Below are 16,431 nucleotides of genomic sequence, written 5' to 3'. Positions count from 1 at the left end.
CTCTCAAGATGTATCAATTCTTCTAGGTACACTTGTATACAGTTTTTGAAGGAACTTGGCAGGGAGGTTGTTCCAAACATCTTGGAGAACTAACCACAGATCTTCTGTGGATGTAGAAATCCTTTTGTCTCTTTATGTAATCCCAGACAGACACAATTATTTTGAGATCAAGGCTCTGTGGGAGCCATATCATCACTTCCAGGACTCCTTGTTCATCTTTCAGTTCCTTCAAAAACTGTGTGCAAGTGTACCTAGCAGAATTGATGCTGTTATGCTGTCTTGAAGGCAAAGGGTGATCACACCAAATATTGATTTGATTTACATTTCTCTTCTGTTCATTCACTTTGCATTTTGTTAATTGATCAAAATAAACTATTAGCAATTTTTTTTTTTAAAGCACTTTCTTAGCAGCATCTGGTTTACACCTGCCTAAAACTTTTGCATAATACTATATATAATTAGAGAGAGAGAGATTAACTATAGGAAAATTTAAAGAAAGTGTTTTACAAAGGTTCATTTACTTGAAACTAATGCTTACTGTCTATAGAATCTGTGAATATAGGGCCTGATTCTGAGTTGATCGCAGCAGCAATTTTGTTAGCAGTTGGGCAAAACCATGGGGGTAATTCCAAGTTGATCGCAGCAGGAAATTTTTTAGCAGTGCACATGGTTTTGCCCAACTGCTAAAAAATTTCCTGCTGCGATCAACTTGGAATTACCCCCCATGTGCACTGCAGGAGGGGCAGATATAACATGTGCAGAGAGTTAGATTTGGGTGGGGTGTATTCAAACTGAAATCTAAATTGCAGTGTAAAAATAAAGCAGCCAGTATTTACTCTGCACAGAAACAAAATAACCCACCCAAATCTAAGTGTCTCTGCAAATGTTATATCTGCCTCCCCTGCAGTGCACATGGTTTTGCCCAATTGCTAACAAACTTGCTGCTGCGATTAACGCAGAATTACCCTTAAAGATCCTAAAGAGTACTCAAGTAAGCTTAGCAATATACCTGTGGAAATATATATAGGACAGCAAATAAGATCTGCAGTTTACTTTGAAGGCTCTCTCAAAACACAGTACTACTCTACACAAAAAAAAAAATGTTCTGCACCATACAGAGTAAGTATGAATGATAGCAAGACAACTACCTTTGCCTGAGGTTCCTTGGAGTCCCTTTATCCTTCTGCAACTGAATCCCAGCCTGCAGCATCTGTAGATCCTGCTCATGTACCGGAAAAGGTTCTGTTGGGGGAATGCTGGCTTAAGAATCCCAGTGAGGACTCTGAACGTGTACACAGAGCTGAGGTTTTGATTATCCACAGAATCTTTCCATTGCAACCACGACTGGTTCATGTAGTTACATTGCGACCTGTGATATTTTAGAATATCCTGTCCCTTGGACCATCTATCAGTCCTGAGCATTTCAATGATCTTCTCCATTCTTTCTCTGCTCTGAGTTTCTGCTCTCTGTTTCTTGATATTATTATGCTCCACGACTCCCCCCATCTTGTTATGATCTGACATGTGCCCATGGGTTTTCCTTAAGTTCATGGGCAATGTGCAGGAAACCTGGAGAAGGACGCAGAACCAAAGCAAACCTGTACACATCTCTCTTGATTTGAAAATAAATTTCCAATGCTTTGCTAAGTCAGTTTAAATACCCCAGCCCACATGTTCCCCTCTAAGCCTCTTTCTCAGGATGTCATGAGGCATTGAATGGAAACGGGGCTTTCATAGGGGATGATGGTGTCAGATCTTTGAACAATGTGTTTCTCATGCTGAGATAATGACTTGTTTGCACAGCTACCATTATGGTAATGCGAGTCCAAAGATTTTTTTGTGTCTCAAATCGAAGTTAGATAAAACAAATGTACAGGGGAACAGCAAATTCCATCTTATTTATAGGTTCATTTATGGGCAGTACACACATCACCATTTCCAATACCAACATCAGTACAAAAGAGAATGGCAAATACTATTTATTCATAGGAACAGGAGGCTGTGTTAATAACTATGCTATTCTTTCACAAGACAATTCCACATGGTGAAGGAACACATTAAGTGACACAGATTCAGTTATACACCTCCAAGATCAGTGTTTTGCTTAAGATCAATCTTTCTAGGACAGCGACAGGATTGGGAAGAGTGATATCCCTGAAAATGTCACTGACAGAGTGCTTGGTTTATAACATTGACTAATTGTACTGTATAACAATACATTCCTCATTACTGGGTGTAGTTCTCATTATCTATTCTTGTCTTGTAAGCTGTATAATGAGTCTTTGAAGATGATAAGTGCAACAGAATTCCATTAGTACTGTATGCAGTTGCCCTATTAGGTAAATGTACTATGTATATAGTTATATTATGATTGCATACTTTATTGCGTAGATAGGTATTAGAGAGGAAGAGAGTGTATTAGACTTGCATGGTCATCCTAGTCAACGGTCATGCTATTATGTTGAGTAAGTAGTGCAGTGTGTTACAGTACTAGATTATCTTCTATCGTATCATTTGTACGTAAACCTGTACATTTGTTCCATCCAAGATATGTTTAATAGCATTTTCAGATTTTTATGCAATTCTACTTATTGAATATCCACATAATATAGCGACCCACACGACCAACAATGTATTGCCTCTGAAATTAATTGAAATATATATATATATATATATATATATATATATATATATATTTCCGTTTTTGCAGGAAAACAGGTGTGGGGTATAGAAGAGAGAAAGGGAGGAGGGGCAGCAAAACTGTTCTCACATTTGCAGCAGTCAGGAAGAGAAGAACTGTATAATACATCACCAATGTTGCACATAACGTCACTCATTTCTAGTAGGTAGCAACTGAATGTAAAAGCATAGAAAAGAACAATCACTGGACAATCCAGACGTGTTTTATAAATATCAAAACACTTTGTTACACATTAGATGGATTACTCTGCTTAGAATCAACATTTATTGGCTTTATCTAAAGTAATTAACAATGAGTCTGAACAAACATGTGCAAGTAGCCATACTCATTGCATGAGACACAATGGACTCTGATGAAGAGAGGTGAGAGGAATATTTGAACAGAGGATGGAGAATGAAAGCTGTCAGGACAGGCCTGAACTTGTCTACAGTCCTGATGGATATGGGTCATTAGGTCGACATGGTCACTAAGTCGACATGGAAAAGGTCAACATGAGTTTTTAAACTTTTTTTTGTGTCGTTCTCTTTTTCAAGTGATGGGAACCCCAATTAGTGCACCGTGTGCCCTCACATGGCTCGATTCGCTTGCCATACTTCGGGGCAAGGTGTCTCACTCCACTTCCGCTGTGCTCGGCACAGGTTACTAATGCCAATCGTAGTCCACGTGGATCGTAAAGTATGAAAAATTAAAAGAAAAGAAAAAGTGAAAAGCTCACGTCGACCTAGCACATGTCGACCTAATGACCATGTCGACCAATAGTGGTCGACCTAAGTCTTGTCGACCTAATGACCGTATCCCGTCCTGATAAAAATACAGAAATGTTGTTCAATATGTTGATTTCTTAATATTTCGTATCATGCTGTAGATGGAACCCTTTGTCTTGAAATAGTGTAAGAATGTGTGTTGTTTCATATGAGACTACATGTATTAGGAGTTGGTTGTCTACAGGGGAGGCTGTCAATTGACCGCCGGATGGGATCCCGGCGGTCAATATACCTACGCCGGAACCCCAACATCAGTTTCACCAGTTTCCCCTCTTGGGTGGTAGTCCACGCCACGACCTGAGGGGGAATAGAACCCTGTGGTCGCCACCAGGCCCGAAGCGTGGTGAGCGCAGCGAGCCAGCAAGGGAACACATTGCCTTTGCCGTCGGGATCCTGGCGTCGTTCTCCTGACCACCGGGATCTCATACTTAGCCCGTCTAATGTCCTCTGTTACATACTGCAAGAACTGCAATTATGAATGACTAGCAGAGTAGGACAGTGGTTCCCAAAAGCGGTCCTCAAGGCACCTCAACAGTCCATGTATTAGGAATATTCCTGCTTGTGCACAGATGGTATAATTAAAGTTACTTAGGTACTAATTAAATCACCTGTGCCTAAGTATACATATACTTAAAACGTGGATTGTTGGGGTGCCTTGAGGAACGCAACTGGGAACCACTAGAGTAGGATAAAGCCTTACAGATGGTATAAGTGAGACATTGTACAAGTGGCAAAGCAAGGAAGTAGAACACTGGTGTATCCAGCTTTTCCCAGGACAGCCTCCATGTCTGCTACCAAAATTGGTTCATGCAAGTTGCACACAAAGATGTGTCCTCATAGACTTAGGGGCCGATTCAATTGTTTTGGCCATCTAAAAATCCCATCTAGACGCACAAACAATTGTCAAAATTCAATTGTGTTTGGGCGACCATGCACATCACGTATGTTGCACCCAAACAGGGTTTATCCTTCTAAAACTGCCCTTTTTCATTGATTAAAATAGAAAGAATTAGACCCTCATAACTACATTTACTGTACAGCGCAAATAGCTGTATTAAGCTGTATTATAAGTGACAGAAGGCTGCAGGGCCGGAGAGTGCTATGGCAAATCTAGCTTTCAGTTACATCCAGATGGACATTATTTTTCCGTTTGTTATAAATGCCAGACGTTCTCAGTCTCTCTCACCCTGTCCAGAAGTGTGGAAAATACAGTAGTCTTCAGTTTCCATGCATTCACCTGTCATTTTATAAATGACCATATTCTGGAGAAACAAGCCTCTTGAAAGAAAGAATGTCCCCTAAGTGAATGGAGAGGAATTGTCAGATGACTTTCAGGAGTTAGAACCGGTCCACAACAAGGGAAAACCCCCCAATAGAATTGCAAATGTTTAATGCGAGTTTAGCAGTCTAGAGTTTATTTCCCAATACATTTCATTAATGCGCAGTTCTTCAGAATGCAACTTTTATGACAAATTCTCATAATCTCTTGAAACTGATATAGTAAAAGGGTTAAATGCTTATTTGGTAACAATTAGAGTCACTGTAACATATAGTGTAAACCAACTAATCAGAGGTTTGATTTAAGGCCCAGATTTATCAAAGCCTTGGAGTAATAAATAGCACGGTGATGAAGTACCAGCCAACCAGCTCCTGTCATTTTTCAAACACAGCCTCGAACATGGCAGTTAGGAGCTGATTGGTTGGTACTTTATCTCCGTGCAATTTCTCTCTCTCCAAGGCTTGATAAAACCGGGCCTAATAAATATCCTTACAAAGGGGGTAATTCAGAGTTGATCGCAGCAGAAAATTTGTTAGCCGTTGGTCAAAACCATGTGCACTGCGGGGGATGGGGCAGATATAACATTTGCAGAGAGCGTTAGATTTGGGTGGGTTATATTGTTTCTGTGCAGGGTAGGCTGCTTTATTTTTACACTGCAATTTAGATTTCAGATTGAACACACCCCACCCAAATCTAACTCTCTCTGCACGTCATATCTGCCCACCCGCCCCTGCTGTGCACATGGTTTTGACCAATGGCTAACAAATTTGCTTCTGCGATCAACTCAGAATTACCCCCAAAGTCATTGATGTAATCCAGTGGTTCCCAAACTTTCTTGAATCACGGCTCCCTAGAATATCAGCATTTTTTTCACTGCACCCCTAGGATAAAAAGTTTTTTATTGATAAATGTGGAAAAAAATATTAAGTAAACTGTGCCTACCTGTCATCCTTAGGCTCAGTTATGTGGTGGTGTACAGAGTGCTTCTGATTGTCCATATGATTTATGATTGGCAGCCCCAAGCACTGGTTTTGCCTATCATTTTGACCATAAATAATTTGATTTGGTCCTGAACCACCAACCTGAGTCACCCCTGCAAGAGCCTCAAGGCACCCCAGGGTAAGTAGGAACACAGTTTGGGAACCCCTGCTGTAATCTGAATGTTACTATGGGTTACAGTACTTTTATATTATTGTACTTAAACTCCAGGGAGCCAAAATGTGTTTTCCCAGGTTAGCTCAGAAAGGTACTAATTCATAATCTATAACCTTACGGATCAAAAGTTCTTCCTAAGCGAAAATAAGATTTTACTTACCGATAAATCTATTTCTCGGAGTCCGTAGTGGATGCTGGGGTTCCTGAAAGGACCATGGGGAATAGCGGCTCCGCAGGAGACAGGGCACAAAAAGTAAAGCTTTTTCCGATCAGGTGGTGTGCACTGGCTCCTCCCCCTATGACCCTCCTCCAGACTCCAGTTAGGTACTGTGCCCGGACGAGCGTACACAATAAGGGAGGATTTTGAATCCCGGGTAAGACTCATACCAGCCACACCAATCACACCGTACAACTTGTGATCTAAACCCAGTTAACAGTATGATAACAGCGGAGCCTCTGAAAGATGGCTTCCTTCAACAATAACCCGAATTAGTTAACAATAACTATGTACAATTTATGCAGATAATCCGCACTTGGGATGGGCGCCCAGCATCCACTACGGACTCCGAGAAATAGATTTATCGGTAAGTAAAATCTTATTTTCTCTATCGTCCTAGTGGATGCTGGGGTTCCTGAAAGGACCATGGGGATTATACCAAAGCTCCCAAACGGGCGGGAGAGTGCGGATGACTCTGCAGCACCGAATGAGAGAACTCCAGGTCCTCCTTAGCCAGAGTATCAAATTTGTAAAATTTTACAAACGTGTTCTCCCCTGACCACGTAGCTGCTCGGCAAAGTTGTAATGCCGAGACCCCTCGGGCAGCCGCCCAAGATGAGCCCACCTTCCTTGTGGAGTGGGCCTTTACAGATTTAGGCTGTGGCAGGCCTGCCACAGAATGTGCAAGTTGGATTGTGCTACAGATCCAACGAGCAATCGTCTGCTTAGACGCCGGAGCACCCATCTTGTTGGGTGCATACAATATAAACAACGAGTCAGATTTTCTGACTCCAGCTGTCCTTGCAATATATATTTTTAATGCTCTGACAACGTCCAGTAACTTGGAGTCCTCCAAGTCACTTGTAGCCGCAGGCACTACAATAGGCTGGTTCAGATGAAATGCTGACACCACCTTAGGGAGAAAATGCGGACGAGTCCGCAGTTCTGCCCTGTCCGAATGGAAAATCAGATATGGGCTTTTGTAAGATAAAGCTGCCAATTCTGACACTCTCCTGGCAGAAGCCAGGGCTAGAAGCATGGTCACTTTCCATGTGAGATATTTCAAATCCACCTTTTTTAGTGGTTCAAACCAATGAGATTTTAGGAAATCCAAAACCACATTGAGATCCCACGGTGCCACTGGAGGCACCACAGGAGGCTGTATATGCAGCACTCCCTTAACAAAGGTCTGGACTTCAGGGACTGAAGCCAATTCTTTTTGAAAGAAAATCGACAGGGCCGAAATTTGAACCTTAATAGATCCCAATTTGAGACCCATTGACAATCCTGATTGCAGGAAATGTAGGAATCGACCCAGTTGAAATTCCTCCGTCGGAGCACTCCGATCTTCGCACCACGCAACATATTTTCGCCAAATTCGGTGATAATGTTGCACGGTTACTTCCTTCCTTGCTTTAATCAAAGTAGGAATGACTTCTTCCGGCATGCCTTTTTCCTTTAGGATCCGGCGTTCAACCGCCATGCCGTCAAACGCAGCCGCGGTAAGTCTTGAAACAGACAGGGACCCTGCTGAAGCAAGTCCCTCCTTAGAGGTAGAGGCAACGGATCTTCCGTGATCATCTCTTGAAGTTCCGGGTACCAAGTCCTTCTTGGCCAATCCGGAACCACTAGTATCGTTCTTACGCCTCTTTGCCGTATAATTCTCAATACTTTTGGTATGAGAGGCAGAGGAGGAAACACATACACCGACTGGTACACCCAAGGCGTTACCAGCGCGTCCACAGCTATTGCCTGCGGATCTCTTGACCTGGCGCAATACCTGTCCAGTTTTTTGTTGAGGCGAGACGCCATCATGTCCACCATTGGTCTTTCCCAACGGGTTACCAGCATGTGGAAGACTTCTGGATGAAGTCCCCACTCTCCCGGGTGAAGATCGTGTCTGCTGAGGAAGTCTGCTTCCCAGTTGTCCACTCCCGGGATGAACACTGCTGACAGTGCTATCACATGATTCTCTGCCCAGCGAAGAATCCTTGCAGCTTCTGCCATTGCACTCCTGCTTCTTGTGCCGCCCTGTCTGTTCACATGGGCGACTGCCGTGATGTTGTCCGACTGGATCAACACCGGTTTTCCCTGAAGCAGAGGTTCTGCCTGGCTTAGAGCATTGTATATTGCTCTTAGTTCCAGAATGTTTATGTGAAGAGACGTTTCCAGGCTCGTCCATACTCCCTGGAAGTTTCTTCCTTGTGTGACTGCTCCCCAGCCTCTCAGGCTGGCGTCCGTGGTCACCAGGATCCAATCCTGTATGCCGAATCTGCGGCCCTCCAATAGATGAGCACTCTGCAACCACCACAGAAGAGACACCCTTGTCCTTGGAGACAGGGTTATCCGCAGGTGCATCTGAAGATGCGACCCTGACCATTTGTTCAACAGATCCCTTTGGAAAATTCTTGCGTGGAATCTGCCGAATGGAATTGCTTCGTAAGAAGCCACCATTTTTCCCAGGACTCTTGTGCATTGATGTACAGACACCTTTCCTGGTTTTAGGAGGTTCCTGACAAGCTCGGATAACTCCTTGGCTTTTTCCTCCGGGAGAAAAACCTTTTTCTGAACCGTGTCCAGAATCATCCCTAGGAACAGCAGACGAGTTGTCGGCATTAACTGGGATTTTGGAATATTCAGAATCCACCCGTGCTGTTTTAGCACTTCTTGAGACAGTGCTAATCCCATCTCTAGCTGTTCTCTGGACCTCGCCCTTATTAGGAGATCGTCCAAGTATGGGATAATTAATACGCCTTTTCTTCGAAGAAGAATCATCATCTCGGCCATTACCTTTGTAAAGATCCGAGGTGCCGTGGACAATCCGAACGGCAGCGTCTGAAACTGATAGTGACAGTTTTGTACAACGAACCTGAGGTACCCCTGGTGTGAGGGGTAAATTGGAACGTGGAGATACGCATCCTTGATGTCCAAGGATACCATAAAGTCCCCCTCTTCCAGGTTCGCTATCACTGCTCTGAGTGACTCCATTTTGAACTTGAACTTCTTTATGTACAGGTTCAAGGACTTCAGATTTAGAATAGGCCTTACCGAGCCATCCGGCTTCGGTACCACAAAAAGAGTGGAATAATACCCCTTCCCTTGTTGCAGAAGAGGTACCTTGACTATCACCTGCTGAGAGTACAGCTTGTGAATGGCTTCCAAAACCGTCTCCCTTTCGGAGGGGGACGTTGGTAAAGCAGACTTCAGGAAACGGCGAGGTGGATCTGTCTCTAATTCCAACCTGTATCCCTGAGATATTATCTGCAGGATCCAGGGATCTACTTGCGAGTGAGCCCACAGCGCGCTGTAATTTTTGAGACGACCCCCCACCGTCCCCGAGTCCGCTTGAGAAGCCCCAGCGTCATGCTGAGGCTTTTGTAGAAGCCGGGGAGGGCTTCTGATCCTGGGAAGGAGCTGCGTGTTGCTGTCTCTTCCCTCGACCTTTGCCTCGTGGCAGATATGAATAGCCCTTTGCTCTCTTATTTTTAAAGGAACGAAAGGGCTGCGGTTGAAAAGTCGGTGCCTTTTTCTGTTGGGGAGTGACTTGAGGTAGAAAGGTGGATTTCCCGGCTGTAGCCGTGGCCACCAAATCTGATAGACCGACTCCAAATAACTCCTCCCCTTTATACGGCAAAACTTCCATATGCCGTTTTGAATCCGCATCGCCTGTCCACTGTCGCGTCCATAAAGCTCTTCTGGCCGAAATGGACATAGCACTTACCCGTGATGCCAGTGTGCATATATCCCTCTGTGCATCACGCATATAAAGAAATGCATCCTTTATTTGTTCTAACGACAGTAAAATATTGTCCCTGTCCAGGGTATCAATATTTTCAATCAGGGATTCTGACCAAACTACCCCCGCACTGCCCATCCAGGCAGTCGCTACAGCTGGTCGTAGTATAACACCTGCATGTGTGTATATACTTTTTTGGATATTTTCCATCCTCCTATCTGATGGATCTTTAAGTGCGGCCGTCTCAGGAGAGGGTAACGCCACTTGTTTAGATAAGCGTGTTAGCGCCTTGTCCACCCTAGGAGGTGTTTCCCAGCGCTCCCTAACCTCTGGCGGGAAAGGGTATAATGCCAATAATTTCTTTGAAATTATCAGCTTTTTATCAGGGGCAACCCACGCTTCATTACACACGTCATTTAGTTCTTCTGATTCAGGAAAAACTATAGGTAGTTTTTTCATACCCCACATAATACCCTGTTTAGTGGTACCTGTAGTATCAGCTAAATGTAACGCCTCCTTCATTGCCAAAATCATATAACGTGTGGCCCTACTGGAAAATACGGTTGATTCGTCACCGTCACCACTGGAGTCATCGCCTGTGTCTGGGTCTGTGTCGACCGACTGAGGCAAAGGGCGTTTCACAGCCCCTGACGGTGTTTGAGTCGCCTGGACAGGCACTAATTGATTGTCCGGCCGTCTCATGTCGTCAAACGACTGCTTTAGCGTGTTGACACTATCCCGTAGTTCCATAAATAAAGGCATCCATTCTGGTGTCGACTCCCTAGGGGGTGACATCCTCATATTTGGCAATTGCTCCGCCTCCACACCAATATCGTCCTCATACATGTCGACACACACGTACCGACACACAGCAGACACACAGGGAATGCTCCTAACGAAGACAGGACCCACTAGCCCTTTGGGGAGACAGAGGGAGAGTTTGCCAGCACACACCAAAAGCGCTATATATATATATCAGGGATAGCCTTATAATAAGTGCTCCCTTATAGCTGCTTTGTTATATCAAAATATCGCCATAAATGTGCCCCCCCCTCTCTGTTTTACCCTGTTTCTGTAGTGCAGTGCAGGGGAGAGACTTGGGAGCCGTCCTGACCAGCGGAGCTGTGAGAGGAAATGGCGCCGTGTGCTGAGGAGATAGGCCCCGCCCCTTTTCCGGCGGGCTCGTCTCCCGCTATTTAGAAAAATTAGGCAGGGGTTAAATATCTCCATATAGCCTCTAGGGCTATATGTGAGGTATTTTTAGCCTTTATAGGTACTCATTTGCCTCCCAGGGCGCCCCCCTCCCAGCGCCCTGCACCCTCAGTGACTGCCGTGTGAAGTGTGCTGAGAGGAAAATGGCGCACAGCTGCAGTGCTGTGCGCTACCTTTAGAAGACTGCAGGAGTCTTCAGCCGCCGATTCTGGACCTCTTCTGATTTCAGCATCTGCAAGGGGGCCGGCGGCGTGGCTCCGGTGACCATCCAGGCTGTACCTGTGATCGTCCCTCTGGAGCTTGATGTCCAGTAGCCAAGAAACCAATCCATCCTGCACGCAGGTGAGTTGACTCCTTCTCCCCTCAGTCCCTCGCTGCAGTGATCCTGTTGCCAGCAGGAATCACTGTAAAATAAAAAACCTAGCTAAACTTTCTCTAAGCAGCTCTTTAGGAGAGCCACCTAGATTGCACCCTTCTCGGCCGGGCACAAAAATCTAACTGGAGTCTGGAGGAGGGTCATAGGGGGAGGAGCCAGTGCACACCACCTGATCGGAAAAAGCTTTACTTTTTGTGCCCTGTCTCCTGCGGAGCCGCTATTCCCCATGGTCCTTTCAGGAACCCCAGCATCCACTAGGACGATAGAGAAAGTAATGTTACATGATGATTTGCTTACAGAACAATTTGGTCGCCAAGGTTACTAATTTTCATTCGGTATTTATAATTTGTGGAAACACAATAAACAAGAAGACCACACATTAATAAAGGCAAAATGCAGGGAATTTTATGAAAGGTTCATATTAATTAACCAGACGTTAAATAGACGTTATTGTCTATTTATAGGAAAGAATATTAATATCATCACTGATTTAGTCTTTTCTGTTACAGATGGTCCCTGTCAGTAAACAATAGGTCTAATCTGAGGTTTTGGGCATTGTTATGCAAATCTGAATGACATTACAATTACTAATGAGGAGCATGTACAGTAGGTGTCAAGTGTTCCTAGACTGGTGTTAACTGAAACTAGTTTTAATAACACCCCTAACAATCATTTCACAAAAGGATTCTGTACCAAATGGAACAGACATGGAAATGGTGATAGAAAGTAATTTACTTCCAAAGCTTTATAAAAAAAAAGAAGTCTATTCACTGCATACAAAACAAAAAAGCATAATTTATGACTGTGCCATGTGTTATAATACTTCATTTCTAAATACCAAAGACCAGGGGTTCTCAATGCCTGTCCTCAAGTACCACCAGGTCATGTTTTGTGGATTTCTTTAATCATACAGAGGTGAGTTAATCCATTTTATGGGTCAGTAATGATCTCATCTGAGTTCACAGACAGAAATCCACAAAACATGACCTGTTGGAAAAACTTAAGGGTTGATCTTGAGAGAAGCACTGCCTTAGACTTATACCAAGAAACAATATGTTGTGATATAAAAAATATTGCCTGGTGGGCCGGAAACATGTCAGGAGTCAAGGTATAAGGGGGCTGATGCAGGTCGGATCGCGTAAAATCAGCGGCGGGACCCATGCATGCATGTGAAGGTCCCGTCCTGCGCATTCTCCCGCATTTAGGGCCTAATTCAGACCTGATCGCTAGGCTGCGTTTTCATACAGCCTGCGATCAGGTCTAGACTGCAGTGCGTCGCACGGGTACAAAGCGGATCGCCACTCAGCGATGGGTTTGTGCAACAGATCCGTTTGCATGGCCGGTCGCAAGGAGATTGCCAGGAAGAAGGCGTTTGTGGGTGGCAACTGACCGTTTTCAGGGAGTGGTTGTAAAAACGCAGGCGTGTCCAAGCGTTTGCAGAGAGGGCTCCAGACGTTAATTCCGGCCCCGGACAAGCTGAAGTGATCGCAGTGGCTGAGTAAGTTCTGGGCTGCGTAGAGACTGCACAAGATCTGTTTGTACAGTTCTGCTACATACGCTATTGCACAACTAAAATACACTCCCCCTGTAGGCGGTGACTATCTGATCGCAGCAGTGCAAAAAGCGCCTGCTAGCGATCAGGTCTGAATTAGGCCCTTAATGCGGGTGACCCACATTAATAGCGAACACCTCTGCCTGAATGACAGGCAGAGGCGTTCGCAGGATGGCAACGCTCCGTTTTCTAAATGCAAACGGAGAGGCATGTTGTCAGCATTTCGGACCAGCTGCGTGTCGTCACCTGCTCTGAACTTAAAAATGTCAGAGGGTCTCCTGCCGTCGCAGCCAAGCTGTGCCAGCAGGAGGCATCCACAATTTCAGCGATCATGCTGTAATTGCGGCGTGATCGCAGTGAGTGGGCGGTGAGCTGCATGCTGGGTGGCCTTGCCCTGTGATGGGCGGCCTCCCAGCATGAAATTCAAAGGGTTGCAAATTCGCCTAAAAAGCAGAATTTGCAGTCCTAACTGAATAACCCCCAAGGATCACAGATTGTTTAACTGCAGTTTTCTATGACATGTGCAAATCTAGATAAGACATTTCCAAACTAGAACACAAAGTGTTGTTTTACCATAATGCACTACATGTAACAGAATACCATCAACCTCCTGGGAAACATTACATACAGTAGTAGTCTGTGTTTGTCAACACCTTGTTGCAGTATGCAGATGACAGGTTAATGGAAAGCCATAGGGTTTGTATACAGTACTTGTAGCTTCATGAATTTCGCACATTTTAGAGCACTTTGAGGAGTTCGTTTCCATAAAAAAAAAAAAATCTGTTTATATTGTACTGATTAGATCAGTTTTTGTTTTCTAATGGGAGGAGATGGGATTTATGCTCATGTCAGTTCAATTCTGGTGGACCTGGTGAATTTTTACTCATTATATAAAGGTTTTAATCTTTATTTGTGCAAGATGGTCTAGAGTAGCCCTGTCCAGCTGGCAGCCCATGATGTCATGCAAACTGGCCCTCAAGGCAGTCTGCATCGTTGCATTAGGGAATCTTCAATCCTCAGTGATGGGCACATGGTAATCGCTGCTAGAGGCTGCTCTGCCCCATTCACACCTGGCGCAAGTGCAGTGTCCCTGCACGGTCCATGGAGGATCAAGCTGGGACGCTGCCTTGGCCTATGCTTGCAGCACCACCCCTGTATTGCTCTTCCTTTCCGAGGAAGGCCTGGCAATGGAATGGGATAGTCTACTGCGGTCATGTACACCCAGTGACTGACACTGGTACTTATGTCTGTTACTCTCATCCATCAGACAACAACAGCAAGTGCTGGAGGAGGAGGAGGTTGTGCTGGCATATAAAACACATGGACAGCATACCTCTTCCTGCACTTGTAAATTCTCACACCAGACTGGCACAGACCCACCTCCCACTGCCCGCGATCTGGCATAAACCAATGAAAGACTCTCTTTTGTGAAACTTCTGGCTGTGAAGAGGTCCCCTTAGAATGCACAGTTAATAATAACAGTCTTCGCTCTCCCCAGAATGAAAAGAGTTAACCTTTACATTCCCCCTCAGGATGCAATGAGTTAATAACACCTGCCCTCAAATGTCCAGCCCATTAAATCTCCCTAAAGTTTCAGAATTGCCCATTTAAAGTATTAGTGGAACATCCCTGATCTTGAGAAAAGGGAATGTTTAAGCAAGTTGTGGCATGCATTGATGTTAGCCTATTCCACTAGATAGCATTGACAATCACTTTCTGATACTTACTAACCAACAATGCATTTATTGGGTTTAATAATTACTGTCATTTGTGAAGCATTATCTTGAATATTTCAGGCAGGAATAAGGTTATCAATATGAGGAGACTTTAGGGTAGAGAACCAATGTATGACAATATCCGTGCTCCATAAACCACACTGGACGGTGTACAGTATATATATGAGGTGTGGTTGCACATAGTCCTATATGTGGATCTCACTGTGTATATATGTTGCCAGGGGAAATATCACAGCAGGTTGAGACCATGTTTCAGTAGCTTCTGCTTGGCTTTGCTGTGAAGGATGAAGGCAGTGTCCTGTGGGTCTGGGGCTCCAGAGTTCTTGAATGGAGGAGATAGTTGCTGGAAGAAGGTCTCATGGACAGTGCTCTGGCATCCATAGACAGAGGTAGAAGCATTTCTGTAAGGGCCGCCAGGGGGGAAAGGAAAATATATTACTTGTAGAACACAGAATGATCATACTGAAAGCAACTAGTGCTATCAATCTCCAACTGTGGACTTGATTGGAAAACTGCAATGCAGCCTCCTCACAAGTATGACAATTAATATTTCTCATCCTTCCCGTACCAAAATAAATTAGTGATGGCCATATAAAAAGGGGAACTCTACGACTATATTAAAAATATTTAGAGATCTTTATGAAAGCTGGTCCACAGGAAAAATGTGATTTACTTCATAGCAACAAATCTCATTTGCTTATATTTTTGCACCAACTTTTTCCTGTGCACCAGTTAAATATTTATCAAACGGTTTACTATGACTTAGCTTCTAAATTACAATATAATACACAACCTTGTCTACAGTATACTTAATAAAAACAGAATAAAAAAATGCAGCTACACTACTGTAATCTTGGTAATGCTAAATAGCTGCTGTGTCACTTTCACAATAGCCTGAAAACTAGGTGGCAATGCGTTCATGTGCTTATGTACGATTCATTTATTACACAGCAGATAACATGCCGGTGAGTAATGTTGGTCTATCACCAGATTGGCAGATGTGTAGTCTACAAACATTTGCTGAAGGCATTACAGGCCCCTAGTCAGTGGATCAAATTGGTTAATGAAATGTTCCCATTCCAACTGATTTGAAATGTGGAAGTTCTTCACCTTTATTATTTCCCCAGTCAAAATATAGGTCCATGAGTGATAATGTTAATGATATACTGCATTTCACTGTCTTGCCCCTCTCCCCTTCTACCGAAAATAGTGGTGTGTCAGTGCTACTTGGCACACAGCGCATATGCATTATGGGCACAGGACCACCGGCAACACCCGCCTGGCCACGCCGCAGCTGCACTGTGGTGTCTGCCTGGCCACCTGCCTGCCGTCACTCCATTGCCCGACTCACATAGGTAGCCAGGCAGCTCTGCAGCTCATTTGCCTTGCCTCCCGACTCCCATTCCTGGGGGTAATTCAGATCCGATCATAGATGTACTAAATTTACCACATCTACGATCAGTTACTCAGACATGAGTAATGTCTGACCACCCACCACAAGGGTGCAAAAGCGGTGATGTTTGTGCACCAGCTGAGTAGCTCCCTGCCAGCGCAGCTCCTGCGCTACTTGCCGCATCCCGGATCGCAGCGACTGCATGTGACGTCACACAGCTGCTGTGGCCCGTCCCCGTTGTCTGGACCGCGCACCGCCAACGGCGTTCTAACGCATGCCCCCTCCCGCCCCGTGACCGCCTCTGCCTGTC

At 44.6% G+C, this 16,431-nt stretch overlaps 1 protein-coding gene across 9 annotated transcripts in view; it reads right to left on the bottom strand.

Moving 5' to 3' along the window:
- Positions 1-14,715: 14,715 nt before the first annotated feature.
- HPS4 (HPS4 biogenesis of lysosomal organelles complex 3 subunit 2) overlaps positions 14,716-16,431 on the bottom strand; it is a 119,119-nt gene continuing 117,403 nt past the window's right edge. For all 9 annotated transcript variants that reach the window (XM_063913187.1, XM_063913192.1, XM_063913188.1 and 6 more), the window contains one exon: positions 14,716-15,129. In XM_063913187.1, coding sequence (XP_063769257.1) covers positions 14,958-15,129 — 172 coding nt within the window. In that variant the 3' untranslated portion in view covers positions 14,716-14,957. The remainder of the gene's footprint in view (positions 15,130-16,431) is intronic.

Source organism: Pseudophryne corroboree, chromosome 1 (assembly GCF_028390025.1).
Source record: "Pseudophryne corroboree isolate aPseCor3 chromosome 1, aPseCor3.hap2, whole genome shotgun sequence".
NCBI classification, from domain to species: domain Eukaryota; kingdom Metazoa; phylum Chordata; class Amphibia; order Anura; family Myobatrachidae; genus Pseudophryne; species Pseudophryne corroboree.
Note: the sequence above shows the minus strand (reverse complement) of the source record. Positions and strands in the feature narration are given on the sequence as shown.